Below are 18,573 nucleotides of genomic sequence, written 5' to 3'. Positions count from 1 at the left end.
GGTTACAACTTGTACTGAATTGTAAAAATGTTACTTTCTTGGCTATAAAAATTATTTCACCATAACCTAATTGCATGGTAGCTTCTATCCAAATTTAAGTTGTATATAAGGTATCATCTAGAGCTAGGTAAGCGGGTCAACCCGCGTAACTCACAATCCGCATAGCTAATAGCCCGGTGTATGGTGGTTCACTTAAGTGCAGGCCTATATGGGCTACCTTGTTTAGCCCGCGGTTTAAATGGGTTGAACCCGCAGGTTTGCAGGCTGGTCCGCAGGCCATATAATTACATAAATAAATTATCTTCACCCATGAGCTACTTTACTTGATCTTGATATAGTGGGGAAAAAAAGCCAACCCAAGAGACCTAAGTGAAGTTAGACATTCATCATTTAGAAGATAATTTACCTTACGTACCCTTCTTCTCTTCTCTTATTCTCTTTCTATTTTGGTTTTCCTCTCTTCTCTTACTTATCTTCATTTGGATTAGCAAGACTTCTATATTTTCTTAAGGATATTTTATTTCTGTTGTGAACAATTTCATGTCCACCTAGATAGATAATCTATCTAAAGATCTTTCCTGCTTTGGATTTGTGGAACATTTTAGAGTTTGATTATGTAATGTGGAATTTGGATGTTGCAAATTTGTTGAGAATAGTTTTGGTAATATAAGTTCTTTTCTCTATTTTTTAGGTTTTTTTTTTGTTGTTTCATTTTAAAATCTAATAGTATCCCGCGGGCCAGTCTGTTTACCCGCGGTTTTAGCGGGGCGGACATGAATTAGCTTAAATATAGGCTCGTTTATACGCAGGCTAACACGGGCTAGTCCACTAACGTGCAAGCTTATCCAGGGTGGACCGGACCGCATACCCAACTCTACTATCAGCATATAGCAAACATAGCCTTAGTTGACATTTTCCTCCACAACCTCCGTTTGAATTCCCATGTTTTGAGTTTTAGCCCCAAAAATTGAGTTTCCTCGGGGTTTATTCTCTCCACTTGATAAGGTCAAGTTTGTCATTATATATTTATATACCATTCATGAATACATTTTTCTTGCAATTTTTGTATTTATTTTAGAGTATATTCTTTGAGCCTCCAATTATTTAAATGAATTTCTCTCAGAAATGTTAGCTATAGTTTCTTCAACATTAATTTTTCAATTTTTTTTAATTAGTCAAAATATATGTACAATCCACCAAATTATATGAGTTTGAGTTTTAATTTGGTATAACTTACATAATTCAACAAATTAAAAAATGGGTTGTCTAAATGACCCATGATAAAGTTTGGGTTAAATAACTCATTATCCAATCACATTGGAGATAAGTGAGTTGAAATTTCTATATTTTATTTATTAATTTATTTCCAACCCATTTAATTTATCTCCAATGTGATTTGATGATGAGTTATTTAACTCAAACTTTATCATGAGTCATTTAGGCAACCTCATTAAAAAGTAAGTGTTAGAAAAATAATGTTAAAAAACTCTTGCGAACACTTCAATTACAAAATACTAAGAAGGTAGTGAAAATTTTAGGAAAGTTTTAAATAATTACTACTTAGCTTCCTATATGTTGATTTTGTGTGATATTTGAAGAAATGAAAAATAAAAAAAAGCCATTAATTATTGGTGGGAGATAATAAAAACACTAAAGCAGGAGCTGAAGACCGCAGAAGAGAAAGAACAGCGACCGCTTCCCTTTCATTTCATTCATCTCTCTCTTCTCTCTCTCTCACAGATATATGAGTCCCTCCACAAGCCACCACTTTTAATTTTATATATTGTTTGCAACTTCCATCTTTCTTTTTCCACAACCAGATTACACAAAACACTCACTGCAACCAACAAAGTGAAACAAAAGGAGCGAAAGAGAAAGAAAGAGACCACAGACAACACAAACACACACAGAGTTTATTAGAAAAGAGTGAAGGAATTGAAGAAAAGCTTTCAATACCCGAGAAGAGAAAATGATGTCTGAGTGCTTTACATCCTTTCATACTCTTCAGCTCTAAGAGGTACATAAACACAATTATATTACACATATGTTTGTGTATATATCTATGTATATATATTTATACATGTACATGAGATATGTGTATATATAAGATCCATGAACAAAGCTGAAAGTGATGAAAGCTTTAAAATTGCCATTTCTGTGAGAAGAAAAGAGAGAGGGGCCTGGTTAGAGCCTTAGAGGCTGTTTTATTATTTCATTCTCTTCTTTCTCTTTCCGTTTTCTTTTTTTCCATATTTTCCACTTTTCACTAGTTACATGATTTTGGTACTGTTTGTCAGATTTGCATATTCTGGAGCCGATCATCAATTCATCATCCTTCTTGCTGATCAATTCAATTATTTCAAAGCAGTGAAGCTATAGTGATGGTCATGATGATGATGATGATGAACAACATCTTAACATGGCAATAGCAACACCATCTACTCTCCCTTCCACTCTCTCACAATCAAAGACAAACAATTACCACTCCTTTGATTCGATTTTGGACAAGCAACAAGACTCTTCTGATAATTCTATGTCCCAGGATTACCACCAAGGAATCTTCACCTTCTCCAACGGGTTCGAGAGATCCACCACAGAACACCAACAACACCAACACTCCCAAATTCACAGGGACAAAGTAAGGGTGCAAGACTTCGACCCACAACCACCGCCGCCGCCGCCACTGGTAGCCATAGAAGACGAACCCGGAGGCATCCCTGTGTATGAAACCACGGGGATGCTCTCCGAGATGTTCAATTTCCCCTCCGGCGCTCCGGCCGGAGGTGAATTGTTAGAGCAACAACCACAGCAACAATCAATGACGGTGGCGTTTCGATCCTCCCCACGGCCACAGGCAGTGGGAAGCAGCGACTGGTACGGAAACAATAGACAAGGGATGTTAACCGGGTCGGGACCATTGGAGGATTCAAAGATTCCTCATCATCATCTTCAACATCAGAGCAGTGTGAATAGCCGTGACACTAGCAGCATAGTCCAACATCATAGCAACCAGCACCATCATCATCATATGTCAAACATTAATGCCGATTCAGCAGCTGCCATGCAGCTTTTTCTCATGAATCCCCAAACCAGATCCCCTTCCCCTCCTCCTCCTCATCAACATAATAATAACCAAACTACCCCTTCCACTCTCCACATGTTACTCCCCAACCCTTCCTCCACTTTTGGTTCAGGTGGGTCATTTAGTCAATTTACATGGGTTCCTGGCAGCACTCAAGAACCTGGAGCTAACAACCCAACTGAGAATATTGCAGGTGTTGTGGAAGGACAAGGCCTTTCACTTTCCTTGTCCTCTCACTTAGAAGCAGCCAAAGCTGAGGAATTGAGGATGGGAGATAGTGGTAATTTTCTCTACAATTACAATAATCAAGGTGGTGCTGGTTCTTCTTCTTCTCCTCACTATCCTTATAACAAGAACAATCTTGGGGTTCAACTTCAACACCACAATCACCAGGCATTGCATATGCAAGGGGGGTTTGTGACACCATCTTCATCCTCCTCCTTAGGTGTGGTGAATGTGTTGAGAAATTCAAAGTATGTTAAGGCTGCTCAAGAATTGCTAGAAGAGTTCTGCAGTGTAGGGAGGGGCCAATTCAAGAAGAACAAGTTCACCAGACAGCTATCAAACCCTAGTTCTAATCCCGGTGCTTCTTCATCTTCATCAAAAGATGCTCCTCATTTGTCTCCAGCTGATAGGATTGAGCATCAGAGAAGGAAGGTCAAACTCCTAACCATGCTTGATGAGGCATGTAATCTCTCTCTCTCTCTTTCTTTTCTTCTCACCCTCTCTCATCCATCAAGAGTCAAGGTCTTTTTTAGTAATGATTCTCACATAAACAAATTAAATAGGTATACATCAATTAACCGATACTTCATTTTTCTCTCTATCTCTTTTTTTTATCATATTTTACATTCACTTTTTCTCTATTTTTCTTTATTTTATCACGTTAGATGTTTGTGGGATGTCTACACTTGTTCAAATATCTACGAATAATTTTTTTTGTCAAATTCATTTAATTTATTTAATATTCATTAATTAATATAACATTGTCCTCTAGCAAGTGTCCTGAATTCTAGAAAGGAAAAAGCCGGCTGGTATATAGTAAGGTTCTCCATTCCACTCCTTAGAATCAGTTGGTGAGGATTTGATCCTTATTTTAATGAAAACTCATATTTTAATCATATGATTCTATTGGTGGGAAGATTTGATTATGTTGGGAGTTTCCTATTTCTAAAAATGATAAGTTTGGTGAAAGTGTAAAACTGAGACACTACCATTTGTAAGAGAATACGTCAATCAAGAAGCGACGTTTCTTCTGATTATTAAGACAGACCAAACAGAAAGAAACCACTATCCAATCATATATTCATATATATAGTTGTTAGAAATGCTCTGTCCCCTCAGATCCATATGATAGCCATTGTTAGTTAACATCTCATGATGACAAGGGGAAGATTCGGGAGAGGGGTCTTTTCTTCATTTAATTTTTTTATCCCAATTTTTCTTATATTCCACATGTTTATAGTACTCCTTCCTAAAGAAAAATGTCTCACCAAATTCAAATACTTAAACGAGAAGTTGAGACAAGTGTGGTTTTTCTTTTTTCACTATTTGCGTGGGTTAATTGACCCCAAATCATGTATACACATTTTTTACTCTTAATTGAACTACACATTCTCATTTTTTCTTTCCTTAATTAACTGGGTTGGTTCATCCAGCTTTGTTTCAAATGCTTGAGTAAATGAGAAACATGAATGTACCAAATCTATCTTCTACATACGTTTCAATTTAATCAATAAACATTATCATAATTGATAATCATATTATGATTTATTAATGTATGCAATCCCCACTTTTAAGTACCCAGGCAACTCAATGTATTTCTCAATTTATATCACATTTTAATTTATCTGTGCTATGTCAATTAAACACTTATCATTAAGGTTATAAATGTTACTATATTCATATATTTTGTTTTTAATAGAACATAATTTCATGGTTAGGAAATGAGATACTATTTAGAGAATCTCAATTCCAATTGACATGTTTACAAAACATTTTCCTAATTCTTGTGTATAATAAATGCACTTTGTAGTCAATACATGTTTGACCTTGTAAAAGTTTTTTTTTCTTCTACAGGTGGACCGGAGATACAGCCACTACTGTGAGCAAATGCAAATGGTGGTGAACTCATTCGACCTGGTGATGGGTTTTGGGGCCGCGGTCCCTTACACCTCGTTGGCGCAGAAAGCCATGTCACGTCATTTCCGGTGCCTGAAGGACGCGATACTAGCGCAACTGAAGCACAGTTGTGAGCTGTTGGGGGAGAAAGATGGAGCGGGGAGTTCGGGGTTGACGAAGGGCGAGACGCCAAGGCTTAAGATGCTTGAGCAGAGTTTGAGACAGCAGAGAGCGTTCCACCAAATGGGGATGATGGAGCAGGAAGCTTGGAGACCACAGAGAGGGTTGCCTGAACGATCCGTCAACATTTTGAGAGCCTGGCTTTTTGAACACTTTCTTCACCCGTACGTTTCTTTCCCTTTTAATTTCCCTCTCTCTCATTTATTGATACTTGCATATGCTAAATAAGAGTCATAACTCATATGTGGAATTGACCAGGATGATTATCTTCCATCTTGGTAAATATTCCTCCTTCAATTAAAATTTTGGAGGAGTGAATTCATGAAAGGAAAATGTTGGTCAGGTGTAGACACCAGAAATTAAGAGAAGGAACAAGTAATGAATGTGATAAGGAGTGAGATAGAAGAAAAATTTAGGTGTTTGAGAGATGTATATTCATTTTTGGTTTTGCATTAGAAACCACATTTGGTGCATTGGAATGTTCTTTCTCGAATTCCAAAGGACCGGCCTCAACGAAAAAGAGACTTCTAAGCTTCGTTCACATAGGGGTTTGGTGTTCCAAATGTGATTTGAATGACTTTTGCATTGTATAAACGAAGGATTAGTGAACATTTCAAATAAGATTAGGAGTAGAAAAAAATTGAAAGAAGTGATAAATGTGATATATGAGTTATGTGATTGGACTTTAAAGAGTGAAAGAAAAATTTGGTATGTTTTAAAAATTTAGATTGATAAATAAATCTCCCTTACAATTTTTTTTTATCATGTCGGATGAAGAGTTTATGTGGGTAATTATTTAGTATTAAAATAAATTCTGACAAAAAGCTAGTCCTATAAGATGAAAAGAAAAAATTACGAAATTTTATTTTTTATATATTTTTCATCTATACCTTCTATTTCTTCATTTTCACATATGTCATCATATGCTTTTAAAAAAATGTCATCATATATATATTTCTCAGTTATATAATACTTAGGGCGTATTCTCCTCAAAGGTGTCTAGCAATCCCTAATTTTGGTGCTCAACTTCATGTGAGTTAATAGTGTTCTTAGGGTAGTAGAACATAGGAAGTTCAGGATCCCCTCTAATTTGACTCATATAGTAATTGGCAGACAAAGGAGATATATTAGACTAGAGAGTAGACTAAGGTAGCTAATGATTACAAGGTTGCAATATTTAAATATAAAATGTTAAAAAGCATGACGCACATACACAATAGATAGATACCGTGATCAATTACTGAAAAAGGAAGAAGCAGCACGCAGCTTCCGTTAATTAACAAAGTGAGAAAAAGATGCCGCAGAGGGAAAGAAAGGTCCCCCAGAGAGGGGAATCTAAAAGTCATCATGCATACGATCGTTCACAACAGTAGTCATTAATATTGCAGATTTGCAGTGTCCTTGGGATGTTACCTCTCTAGCTAAAAGCTGTAAAAGATACCGTTTAGTAATAGTACACTACATGCATGCTGGGTTCTCTTGTTAACTTTAACTGCCAATTTCTTGGCATCTTTATACTTACACTAAATGGTCATTTTAGTATTCAGATATATGATGCTCTGTAGGTAACTTTTGTCTTCTACTTGCTAAGGAAATAGGATAGGTCATGAAAGATAGAAACCAAATTTTGATTAAGTTTTTCAAGGACTAATAGAATCTTTTTTTCTATTTTAAGGATTTACATTGATCATGATCTTACCTTTTCATTGACTAAATTGATTCCATTTTATCTTTGTCTATTATGGGGCAAGAAAAATGTAGTTTCCAAATTAAAAAAGACTTTTTTTAAATTAAATTTAGCACATAAAAAGTATATATTATAAATAACATATATTAAATGTATGTTTGTAGTTAAAATATGGTTGACTGGGGCACATATTTTAACATGATACTTATTTGACCTATTTTCATCCTTTGGAGACTAAGAGTAAAGTATTTGGTTATGTTTTGAAAGTGGTTAGCACACTTTAAGATGCACATTTTTTCAAAGCACAAAATTTGCATCATACATTTATAAAAAGAACTTTTACTTTTAACACACAACTTTAAGACATGCACACACTAAATTGATTGACTTCATGTCTTTAATATAAGCACACACTAAATGGATAAACAGGTGAAAAATTACTACTCCCTCCGTTCCTAATTATAAGACCTAATACAAAAAATTGCGCTTATTAAGAAAACATTAAATGTGTAGTTGATTTTATAAAAATGCATACATTCTTCCATATTTACCCTTTGTCATTTTCTCTCACTAATTAATGGTAGGTGGTAATTAAAACTTTGGAATTGAAAACACACAATTACTGTGAGGGTTATATATGGAAGAGTAGAATACTTTTTACTAGATTATTGTTAAAGGTCTTATATTTAGGAACATGAGAAATTTAAAACTAAGTCTTATAATTAGGAACGGAGTGAGTATGAAATTAAAATCATGATCAATAACCACAAAAGGTTTCTTATTAAAATCATCTATAATTAAGTTGCTTATAACAATAATCTTATTTAATCATGATTTTTCATGTTTCGAGGAAAACTCATAGTCAAAATGACTATTGACTCTTTATTATTATTGTAATGAAGAAAGACAACCCACCAAGAGCTAAACTAATTGTAAAAGTGATTTAAGTGGGAGAAAGATGAGGGAGTGGTCAGTGTTAACAGCTGATCCGGTCCACTTTACTTCTGCTACCATGGCAGAAGAGTTAGCTAGCTAAGTAGGAAGCTAGATCCTTCTTTCTTGGCAGAAGAGTTAGCAAGCTAAGCGAAGGGACAGAAAGAAAGGTTTAAATGGTCAGGGAAAGGTGGGGTGTATACATAATACATACATACAGTTAAGGGAAGGGACACTGATGTCATTTTCTGGTCTCTTTCTCAGGTACCCGAGCGATGCAGATAAGCATCTGTTGGCAAGACAGACTGGTCTATCCCGAAATCAGGTTCGTCCCTCTCCACTCTCAGCTTTCCACAATTCACCACACTCTTAATTACATTATATCTAAGGGAATCTTTACTCTGTAAAATTTAATTTAATTATATTGCATGATGAACGAACGGTCCACATAAGATAGTGAAAGATAATCTGTTAAGGGAATGGAAGAAAAGGGACCAGTGGTAGGTTCAGATAAAACTTGCATGGTTTTGGGTTTTTGTTGATTTTCTCTGGTATTTTTTTTGTTCTGTCTTTTCCCTTTCCTTTGGACAAAGACAAACACCAACAACGTGGGTTGAGTTGTTTCTTTCTTTCACCTCCTCCTCTCTTCCATAAATTCTGAAATTGAAAGAGCTGGCTTGTGTACAGACTAACAGAAGCAATGAGACGTGACAGTTTTGATGGTTATTTTTCTGATAGAAGAAAACTTGAAATCAAATATGTTTTCTTTAATTTTTTCGAATTTCCCTCACTCTTCTTGTCACAATGCACTTTCTCTCTCATATCAATTGGCTTCATCTCACCCCCAACTACACAATGGGGGACCATAGATAATGGAAGTAATTAAATTATGTATCTTTTGGAGATATGTATTACAATTATTCTCATCATGCCCTTTTAAGCTTATGCCCTCTATATATAGTGTGCTAAGACATAAATTATAAGGTGTTTTCATGCAAATTTGGTGTGCTAAATTTTTATGTTATTTTGTTTTGCTTTTAATTTTGCATAATCAACTAGTTCAGAGTATGATATTCCCACTAGATAAGATGCAACCCTGATTTTGTCACCTTCTGTGTCTGAATCATTAATGTCTTCTTTTGTACCCAAACTGCCACAGACATAAGACAGTTCACAGTACAAAGTTAATTATGCTTTCAGCCTTTACAATGATATACATTTTACTAAACAAATGTTATCGATTATATTACTTTCATAAAACAGTGCTATTATCATGTTTTTCTCAATGGTTAATGTACACATCTTCAGATTCTGCATTAATAGTGGACCTTGTTTTTTCCTGAAAGACTAAAATCCAAAAGCTACTACTACAATATTTCAGCACAAGCTGTAATCATATGGGATAAAAAAAACTCTTGTTAACTATGCCTACCCTTTGCATATATATGCCTACATCCTATAGTAGTCAATGATATCTGGAAGGTCTTCCAAACCACTGCCCCTAGGTTCTAAGAAAATATGCTGATATATAGATATATATTGCCGTATGTCACACTGCTCAGAAGATATTTTGGGGCCTAAAAAATCACAATATGTATGATAGAATAAGGACAAACAGAATTGAGTCAGAATTCAATCTTTTCTGTTTCCATTTTTTAATTTCCTAGACCTGATAATATTATACTTGATTCATACAAATTGATAGTATACTATGTATATGCTTTCAACATTTGTTTGAATATAACTTTCAAAAAAAAAAACATTTGTTGGAATATAAAACTGATGGTCAATATCAATTGCATCAGGTTGTACTTGTTTTATTAATGTAATTATTTTAAATTAATGCCAAGCGCATGGATTTTAATTTCTATTCGTTATGTTAGCGTGTGGTTTGTCTTGGAACTGTTTCCTCATTTAAAATGTTACATTGTTGCTTTCAAAATAAAATTGAGTTATAAAACTTTGGCACTATAAAACAGGTTTATAAATTAAGGACTCTCATGTTTGTTTTGACGTTAGAGCTAACACAAATATGATTTTACATATCTCAATACATTAGTAGAGAAACTATAATTTGTCACGTGAGTTAGAGAAACAAATCTTACACGTTGACTTTAACGTGATCAAATTTACTTAGTTTATTTAGATTTTTTTTAGATAAAAAAACCCACAAATTAATTAATAATATATTTTTTTACATTTGAAAGATTAAGATAAATTACATCTCTCTAGAGTTAAACTCTGGACCTCTCTCTCTCAACTCATATGTCTGCTTGCTCTTAGCACTTGAACTTATATTTTGATATTTGTTAAATAATTAAAATGATGTTACTATTAGATAGGATAAAATAATGTAAATGCCATGCGTGTGTAATAGATATTTGCACAAAATTCGAATTAGAATAAGACTTTAATTAATCTCTGAATTGTTCAGTGACATTCAAAATTGTGCAGCATATATATTAATGAGATGTATACCATTACACTGCAAATCATTACAAACAGCTGCTACTAGCTTTCATCATGATCATCATGCATGTATATTGAACTTGAAGCCATGGAAGATTTGAACGCGTGTATGCATATATGTTTCAGGTATCAAACTGGTTCATTAATGCCAGGGTTCGTTTGTGGAAACCCATGGTGGAAGATATGTACCAACAAGAACTTAAAGAAGCAGAAGGAGCAGCAGAAGCAGAAGCAGCAGCAGAAGAAGAAGAAGAAGAGAGAGAAAGAGAAAGGAATCATCAAAGCAGCAGCAGCAGCAGTGGCCACCACCACCACTTAGTGCAAACTCCAACGCCCTCAGCCACCACGCCACCACCACCAACATTTCAAAGTGAAAACGACCCCTCAGTACTAAATGCAATTAATAGACAAGGCTTCTTGGAAAACCACGAGTACTCCAATGCAACTACCACTACTGTTACGGTGGCGCCACCGGTGTCTGACTCAGATGTGCACCCGGCTAACACCGCTGATGACACGTGTCGACATGGCAGCTTCGGTACAGAAGATTATGGGACCGCTTCTGCTGCTTCTGACAACATTGGTTCAGCTCTTATAAGATTTGGGACCACCACCGCCGGTGATGTTTCTCTCACCTTAGGGCTACGTCACGCCGGGAACGTGCCGCCGGAGAAATCGCCTTTCTCTCTCAGAGACTTTGGAGCCATTTAATTTAAATTAAACATCGCCCTATATTGTTAATCACATCACATAATAATTAAATGTTAATATATTACACGTATATAGGAGGTTGTTTTATTATAATATATTATTATGGTGATTATGAAGTTATCATATATATTATGATATAATGTTAAAAAAACATTTTTCCACCCCTCATTTCCCCCACTTTAATTTCCTTTTTATGGTAGGAAAGGAAGCAAAATATATATATATATATATATATATATATATATATATATATATGGCCATGTTTCACCAGATAGTTACAGCTAGCTCTTGGTGATGATGTGTATAACTGTACAGTACAGTTGGTTGTTTTCGATGTTTTTTTTCTTCTCTCTACCCACATATTTGTATTAAAGTATTGTACCTTAACTGATAGGACATGATCTAATTATATTTTTAAAACAGGCTGCTCATATTTCATACGTAGAGCCAGATTGATATTTTTAATTTACGGCTTAATTATATTACACTCTTGGTTCCTTAGTAAGGATATTGTGTAAATTAAGGCTTTGACACGTTTAGCTGATAAGTTAGTTGAAAGCTAAAAGCTTATAAGCTAGTTGAAAGTTGAAAGATGATAAGTTAGCTAATAGTTGAAAGCTGAAAAGCTACGTAATTAGAACAAAAATGTTTGGTAAAACTAGCTGTTGAACACGCTAAAATTGTAAAATGACATAAAAAGACATATTTATACAATTCTTTTTATATTTAACATTACTTTATTTTCACATTAATACTTATATGGTATTAATATTAAAATTATTATAACTTTAAATTTTTTTATTTCACTCAAGTTATTTATCATCTTAAAAATATAACATTAATTTTTCTATATTTTATTAAATTAAATAGAATAAAACAAATAATTTGTAATATAAAGTTATTTGTTTTATTCTAAAGCCGCAGTAATAAAAAAAATATATCATTTTGCATCCCATAATAAAACACCAATGTTTTATTCTAAAGTAATAAGTAAATACATTTAGTAAAAACATTTTTTTTAAAATGAAAGTAATATTATTAATAATAATGGTTCAACCATGAGTAAAAAGTTCTCATGACAAAACATAGTACAAAAAAATTCACCCCTCCAAAGAAATCATAGCACTAAACCCCTTTGAGCTGAATTCCCCACGTAACGGCTTTAAACGTAATCTTAAAGATGAGCCCCATTAAAACCTTGCTAAGAAAAGCCTAGTGGGAAAAAACCTAGCAAGAAAAAAGAGTATCATATCCTTAAGATTGTCAATTTAGTTACCATTATACAGCAGGACAGTCTTGGGCCCTTTTACATCTAAAAACGAGCTCTCCAAAATTTTCTAATCCAAAACAACACCTCCAGCATCATAAACAACATCAATTTTCGCAACAACAGCACTTGTATTAAACAACAACAACAACACGGAACAACATCACCCTTCAATTTTCGCAGCAACAACACACAGCAACAACACACGCAACAGACGACAACAGCACAAGCAACACTAAAAAACAACCAGCAACAACAACATCGAATAACAGTAGCAACCAGCAACAACAAATATCAGTAGCAACCCGCACACGCAACGTAACTAATAGCAGCAGTAAATAATAGCAGGAAAAAATAACAACAACAACAACAACAACCAGCAAAGCTGCAGCAACAGAAAGGCTTCCTAAATTCAACAATAGACCCTCAGCTAGCATCAAATCACTTATCAACAAAACAACCTTCCAACTCATGAAATTAGCCATGTATTCATGAGAGACCTGCCACCCCAAAAAATCATGAAACCGGCCAACCTTTGTGCGCACAAGTCAATTTCAAAGTAGCACCGAAATTGAGATATCCCACTCTCAGCACCAGATATAATTATGCAACCTCCATACTAAAATCACCATCAACACGAAACACTAGGCGTTCAAACAGCACAAAAGCACCACCCCCAAAAACATAGCACCACCTCCTACATAAATTAAATTAAAAACATGTCAACATGACCCCAGCAGCAAATCTTGAGTCCATGACTCTACAATCCGCTGTTGCTGCTCATTTAAGCTTGTTTCGCGTCACAACAGATTTCCACTTCAACTTAACCATCCTCTCTACCTTTTAGTTGATCCTCCCACCTCATGAAGATTCCAAATAATCCAAGGACCAGGAATGTAAATTGAGATGCAGATGGTTTTCCCGAATTTGAGCCTCTAATCCTCTTAGCATCAACGCTTCAGACCCTCTTGGTTTCAAACCCAATCGTTTCCCTAACAACCACGCTCTTTGTGCACGAGTCGTTACTCCATCTTTACCCGGAACTGGTTCCAAGAACTCAACAGGTAAGGGTATTGGTTTGTTCTTACTACCCTTCGGACGTCCCCGTTGAGAGCTTTTCGTTGAAGAATTTTTTTGTGGTGTAGACACCACAACTGGCGATGTCGATACAGCGACTTCGTCGCATGTAGGAGACAAAGATTGTTGCTGCTGCACCACCTGTGGGGTTTTTGGATCACGTACAGGAGGAGAGGAAACTGTGTCTATAAGTGACTGTTGCCTCACAATTTGATTCGGTGAATTATGGACAAACACCTGCGTTTTTTCTTCACACAAACATGAACCTGTTGCATACTCAGTAATTGCAAATAAAGGTTGAGCCAAACAAGCCTTTCCCTGGTTAGTAAAAACATATAAGGCTAAAGGTGAAATTTTAATAAAATAATAAGGATAAAAATGAGAATATATTTAATAAGCTATAAGTTACCTGAGATAGCTTATAGCTTAAAGCTTTAAGCTACTGAAATAAGCTCTGTCACCAAACACTTTTAAAGAGCTTTTAAGCTAGTCAAATAAGCTTTAAGCTAGTCAAATAAACTTTAAACTAACTGAAATGACATGCCAAACATAGCCTAAGTCAATGTGTGTTTTAAATGAGTGATTGTGGTCTCTCTTATTTGTTTAATATCGTATTTTTGGTCATTCTGTCGGTTTTTCGTCCAATATTGCTCATATGTCATCAGAGAGTGACATAGTCCTTAATTGCGCAATCAGCATTTGCATGATCATTATTAGAGCATTTATCCAAAGATATTAAAAGTCTGTTTGATTGCAGTTTTTGAAAACGGTAAATAAACACTGTTTTAAAAAATTGTTTTTTAAGAAAAAACCGTTTGAATTAGATGTTTTCCATCATAAAAAAATTGTAATCTAAAAAATAAATACATATGATTTAAACTATATTTAAGGCATAATACTATTAAAACTTAATTATTTAGAAACTCATGCAAATGAGGATAGTTTGGATGAGAGGTTGTCTAAATGACCTATGATAATTCACATGTTAAAAAAAAATAGGTGTCAATTATAGTATAAAAATTTAGGTAAATTTGACACTTATCAACCCACACTCTTCAAAGCAAATATTTAAACTACATCTCACAATAATGTATGTAAACAAGAGTGCAAGAGAAAAAAGTAAACAAAAGTATAAGCTTAATTAAAGTGTTTCACGGTGCTTGATGTATTGTAAAAATGAACTTGAGATTTTTATATTTAACTTTGGAGTACTCCTCCCTCTTTACCATTTTAGACAATGTGGAACTTCTCCAAGATGTTTTTCTTAATCTTTTTCTTCCTTCATCATTAGTAATGTGAGGAAGTACAATTGTCAACGAAGGCTTGTCCGTGCACGAATGAAACCAGAAAAAAAACGAGTAGGGGGGAATTAACCCACGAAACAAAATCAAGTATATGGAATTGATAATTGTCCCGCTTTATGGCCATGCGGCCTGAACGACACATAAAAACCATACGATTTTCTGCGGATTTGGCTGCCAACTTTTCCTACGACTTTGCTTACCAATTTTACTTGCAAAGTGTCTTGCAAAATTTCCTATACTATACCAAAAAAAATTGAAAAATTATTTGCAAGAAAATTCACACAAAATTTGCGAGAAATTTTACAAGAAACTTTTCGAAGCAAAAATTACAGGAAAGAATTTAACGGAGGTTTGAAACTCTCGCTAAACTCGAAGAGAAAAAAAGAAGTTGATTGTATGGTTGCACTATGTTGAGGTTCGAAAACCATTTTCCAATTAAAGATGTCTGTATAAATTTTCTTGAGGGGGGCAAACACAAGATCTAAATACTATTTTATTAAAAAATAATCTTTTTGGGAGTGTCCACCTCCATTTTTATACTAATTAAGGTCCACCCCTGCGTCTGTGTTTCAATATTAGAATTGATGAGTTATGATTTATTCACTCTCTCACTTTATTCCCACTTTTATTTTCTACCTACACATTTCCCCATTCAATCACATTTCTTATTTTCTCTTTTCTCTCCATTTCATTTACACTTATTTGAGAGTGTGAACAATACTTAATTCTAGGATTAATTAAGCACTTACCTAGGCCGTAGTGTTAGTAACTAGATTGGCCCACTTAGGCCATCTAGATTGGGTCTGGCTCTTCTCATTGTTTTTTTTTAGAAACATTTCTCATTGTTACATGAGGATTGAGATGTTAAACTTAATCTAAGCTTTGCATAGGAAGAACTAAACTAAAATATTTGATGCTTTAACATTTAAGTATTTAACCAAGAAATAGAACCTCCTCCACACCCAAATCGATAATCGATTATGGAAAGGAATCCCCACCAGTCCTCCAGAATGGTTTGTTTGTCTTTTGTAGTGTACAGCTGCAACATAACTTTGTACATTGATTGGGGAATGAAGAGGACGAAAGTTTGATATGAATGAATGAGAGCCCAAAGGAAATTAAAGGACCCCACTCCTCTGAACATCGATGAGCATGCATGTTGCAGCGTGGCCAGGGCCCCCTGGCCTTGCGCTATGCCAGACAGGAGAAGGTAATCATCAACAGACTCAAGTGTACATATGAATTATTATTATTATTAAGATTTAGGTAAATGAATAAATGGAAACACCTCGAAAGTGGTTAAAAGTGATACTTTAAACTCTTAAGTTTGAAAGTTTGAAACTTGAGAGATATATTTTTGGAGAGATATTTATCTTTACCACACTGGATCCAATAGAATTCACTCAATAGAAGATAACTACATTTAAACCAAAATGAATAAATGGGAACATGGCTTAGATGCGTCAATTGCGGATTGCCCACATGGTGGTACCAATTGTATATCTTCCTTACAAGTGCATTTGCATAGATAGATGAGTTGTGAATTCTGATAAGGGTGGTACAGGTAACAGCATAATCTCATAATCATTCTGATGAGGTAAACCCTGATCTATTATGCTAGCCCAACTTGTTACTAACTTTCTTCCCCCAATTGATTGCGAGTAACTGATTCATATGGTCCATTCCATTCAGAAATGGGAATATCTAAATTAAAGATGGGCATTACTCTAGGATGTTTTTTTTTTAAACTACTCTAGGATTGTTAATTAAGGCTTAGTTATTTATGTATGTCATCTAAAAGTTGTGACACTTCATCTTTCTATTTCATCCTAATTAAGGTATATATATATATAGGATGTATCTTATGAGAAAGATAATCTTATGTGAGAAAATGAGAATAAATCACGACCGTTAGATCTAACCATCAAAGGTCAAGATTAAAACATTAAGTCATGTGACTTTTTTAAGTGATCATGTGACAATCACATGACCATTAAATTCTTTTAATCTTAACCGTTGATTGTTAGATCTAACGATCGTGATTTATTCTCATTTTCTCACATAAGATTACCTTTCTCATAAGATACATCCCCTATATATATATAGACTGAATGAGGGGAGGTAACCTTAAATTCAATTTGATCCTAATAAAATCAACTTTTTTACAAATTGGAAAGCAACTTACAAACTTAGATGATGAATGAGCCATGATGATTCAATTCTTTGAAAAGGGAGCTGAGGCGGGATAAGATTGGAGGAGTTAGAAGGGCCTACAGGCTCCAAGGAGCACGTTCATCTAGAGTCAGGCCAGGACCACTGGGCATTTATTAAAGTATTGGGCTGAAGAAAGTTTTGTAACATTTCATAGCTTAGTTAGTTTGCTTAATCTTTTATTGAAACGGGTTGGAAGCTAAACTGGGCGGGTTGGCCCATTGGGCCAGCAGTTTCTTAAAATAGAATTTTGTTTGTTTTAGTTGGCTCTTTACCCACTTTTAGGCCTTTTATATATTTTATTCAAAAAAATTAGCTTTGCTTGTGATTGTAATTTCTAAGAGGTAAATATTAGAAGGCCTAACTCAACCCAATGTGGGACCCTAACAGTAAATATTAAGTTTTAATTTGACATACAATTAAGATACATACACGAACTGATGAACATGTCTTCATTCTTCAAGACTCAAGACAAGAGTGAGTGACTATAAGTTTTACTGTTAGGAATAAATATTTGATTGAACTCAGGATCATTCATTTTTGGAACAAGTTCAATAAAAATAACATGAAATCTTTTAAGCTTTGAATTATGATAAATGTACATGTTGAATGATTTGTTGACTTGGTACACTACAAGTAGAAAAGACAAAAAGACATCCACTTTTGGATGATTTGCAATTAAATAGTTTGAAGATCCGTAAAAGTTGAAAATTTTAATCATGATAAGTGCTGAGTATTATGAGTTTGTATGTATAATATAAGGTAGTTCCCACTTCTCAAATCGTTTATTTTTCTCTTCCCATTTAGTATGTTAGATCACCAACTAAACTTACTGTGTGGCCAGGTGAGGTCTATAACTTATATTCTGAAATAGGTCAATCCAACCCACAGTATTGCGGGTTGAAGGTGGGTCAAGTCTAGTTAGGTTGGCCCCATTGCCACCTCTAGTCTTATACGAGACCCCAAAAAAGTGTCTGGCCCACCACCTATCTTTTTCTGTCATGCATACCGAACAAGTCTAGTTATGTTGGCCCCATTGCCACCTCTAGTCTTATACGAGACCCCAAAAAAGTGTCTGGCCACCACCTATCTTTTTCTATCATGCATACCGAACAAGAGTGACTATCCATCTCTCCCCTAACTCTCTTCTATATGCCTCTATTTAAGTCATCCTCTACCAAACAATGTTAATTACAGTAAATTTACATCTACCTCACTCCAAGAAGTTAAGTGGAAACTCAAATTTGTAAACTGTTAAATACAAGACATTGTCATGATTCATTCGGCCAATTTTTAGGATTAGAGCAAGCTCTCCCGGCGTGTTTTTTTTTCTCAAATTTCTTACTCATTTCTACAGTATTGAAATGTGTGGGGACGATATTAATAACAATGCCTCTAGTTGTATTTATTTGCTTTATTTGAATTTTCCATTCTCAGCTCAGTTTCCTTTTAGAACAGTTGCAATTTTGTACCTGCAGACTACAAAGACAAAACTAGAAAGCAGCAATTTCATTTCATTCGTTCAATTGCA

At 34.7% G+C, this 18,573-nt stretch overlaps 1 protein-coding gene across 4 annotated transcripts; it reads left to right on the top strand.

Moving 5' to 3' along the window:
- The first annotated feature begins 1,664 nt into the window (after positions 1 to 1,664).
- LOC130710603 (BEL1-like homeodomain protein 4) lies at positions 1,665 to 11,344 on the top strand. Of its 4 annotated transcripts, XM_057559935.1 has the most exons (6): positions 1,665 to 2,017; positions 2,298 to 3,194; positions 3,276 to 3,766; positions 5,162 to 5,547; positions 8,268 to 8,328; positions 10,599 to 11,344. In XM_057559935.1, the coding sequence occupies exons 2-6, from the start codon at positions 2,420 to 2,422 to the stop codon at positions 11,181 to 11,183; spliced, it is 2,298 nt and encodes a 765-aa protein (XP_057415918.1). In that variant the 5' UTR covers positions 1,665 to 2,017; positions 2,298 to 2,419; the 3' UTR covers positions 11,184 to 11,344. The 4 variants fall into 4 exon arrangements, with proteins under 4 accessions (XP_057415918.1, XP_057415914.1, XP_057415916.1 ...); XM_057559931.1 differs by having other exon boundaries at positions 2,298 to 3,766; XM_057559933.1 differs by lacking the exon at positions 1,665 to 2,017 and adding an exon at positions 2,088 to 2,183 and having other exon boundaries at positions 2,298 to 3,766.
- Positions 11,345 to 18,573: the final 7,229 nt, after the last annotated feature.

Source organism: Lotus japonicus, chromosome 4, assembly GCF_012489685.1.
Source record: "Lotus japonicus ecotype B-129 chromosome 4, LjGifu_v1.2".
Classification (NCBI taxonomy): Eukaryota; Viridiplantae; Streptophyta; class Magnoliopsida; order Fabales; family Fabaceae; genus Lotus; species Lotus japonicus.
The sequence above is the reverse complement of the archived record's forward strand: the minus strand, read 5'-3'. Positions and strand labels throughout refer to the sequence as shown.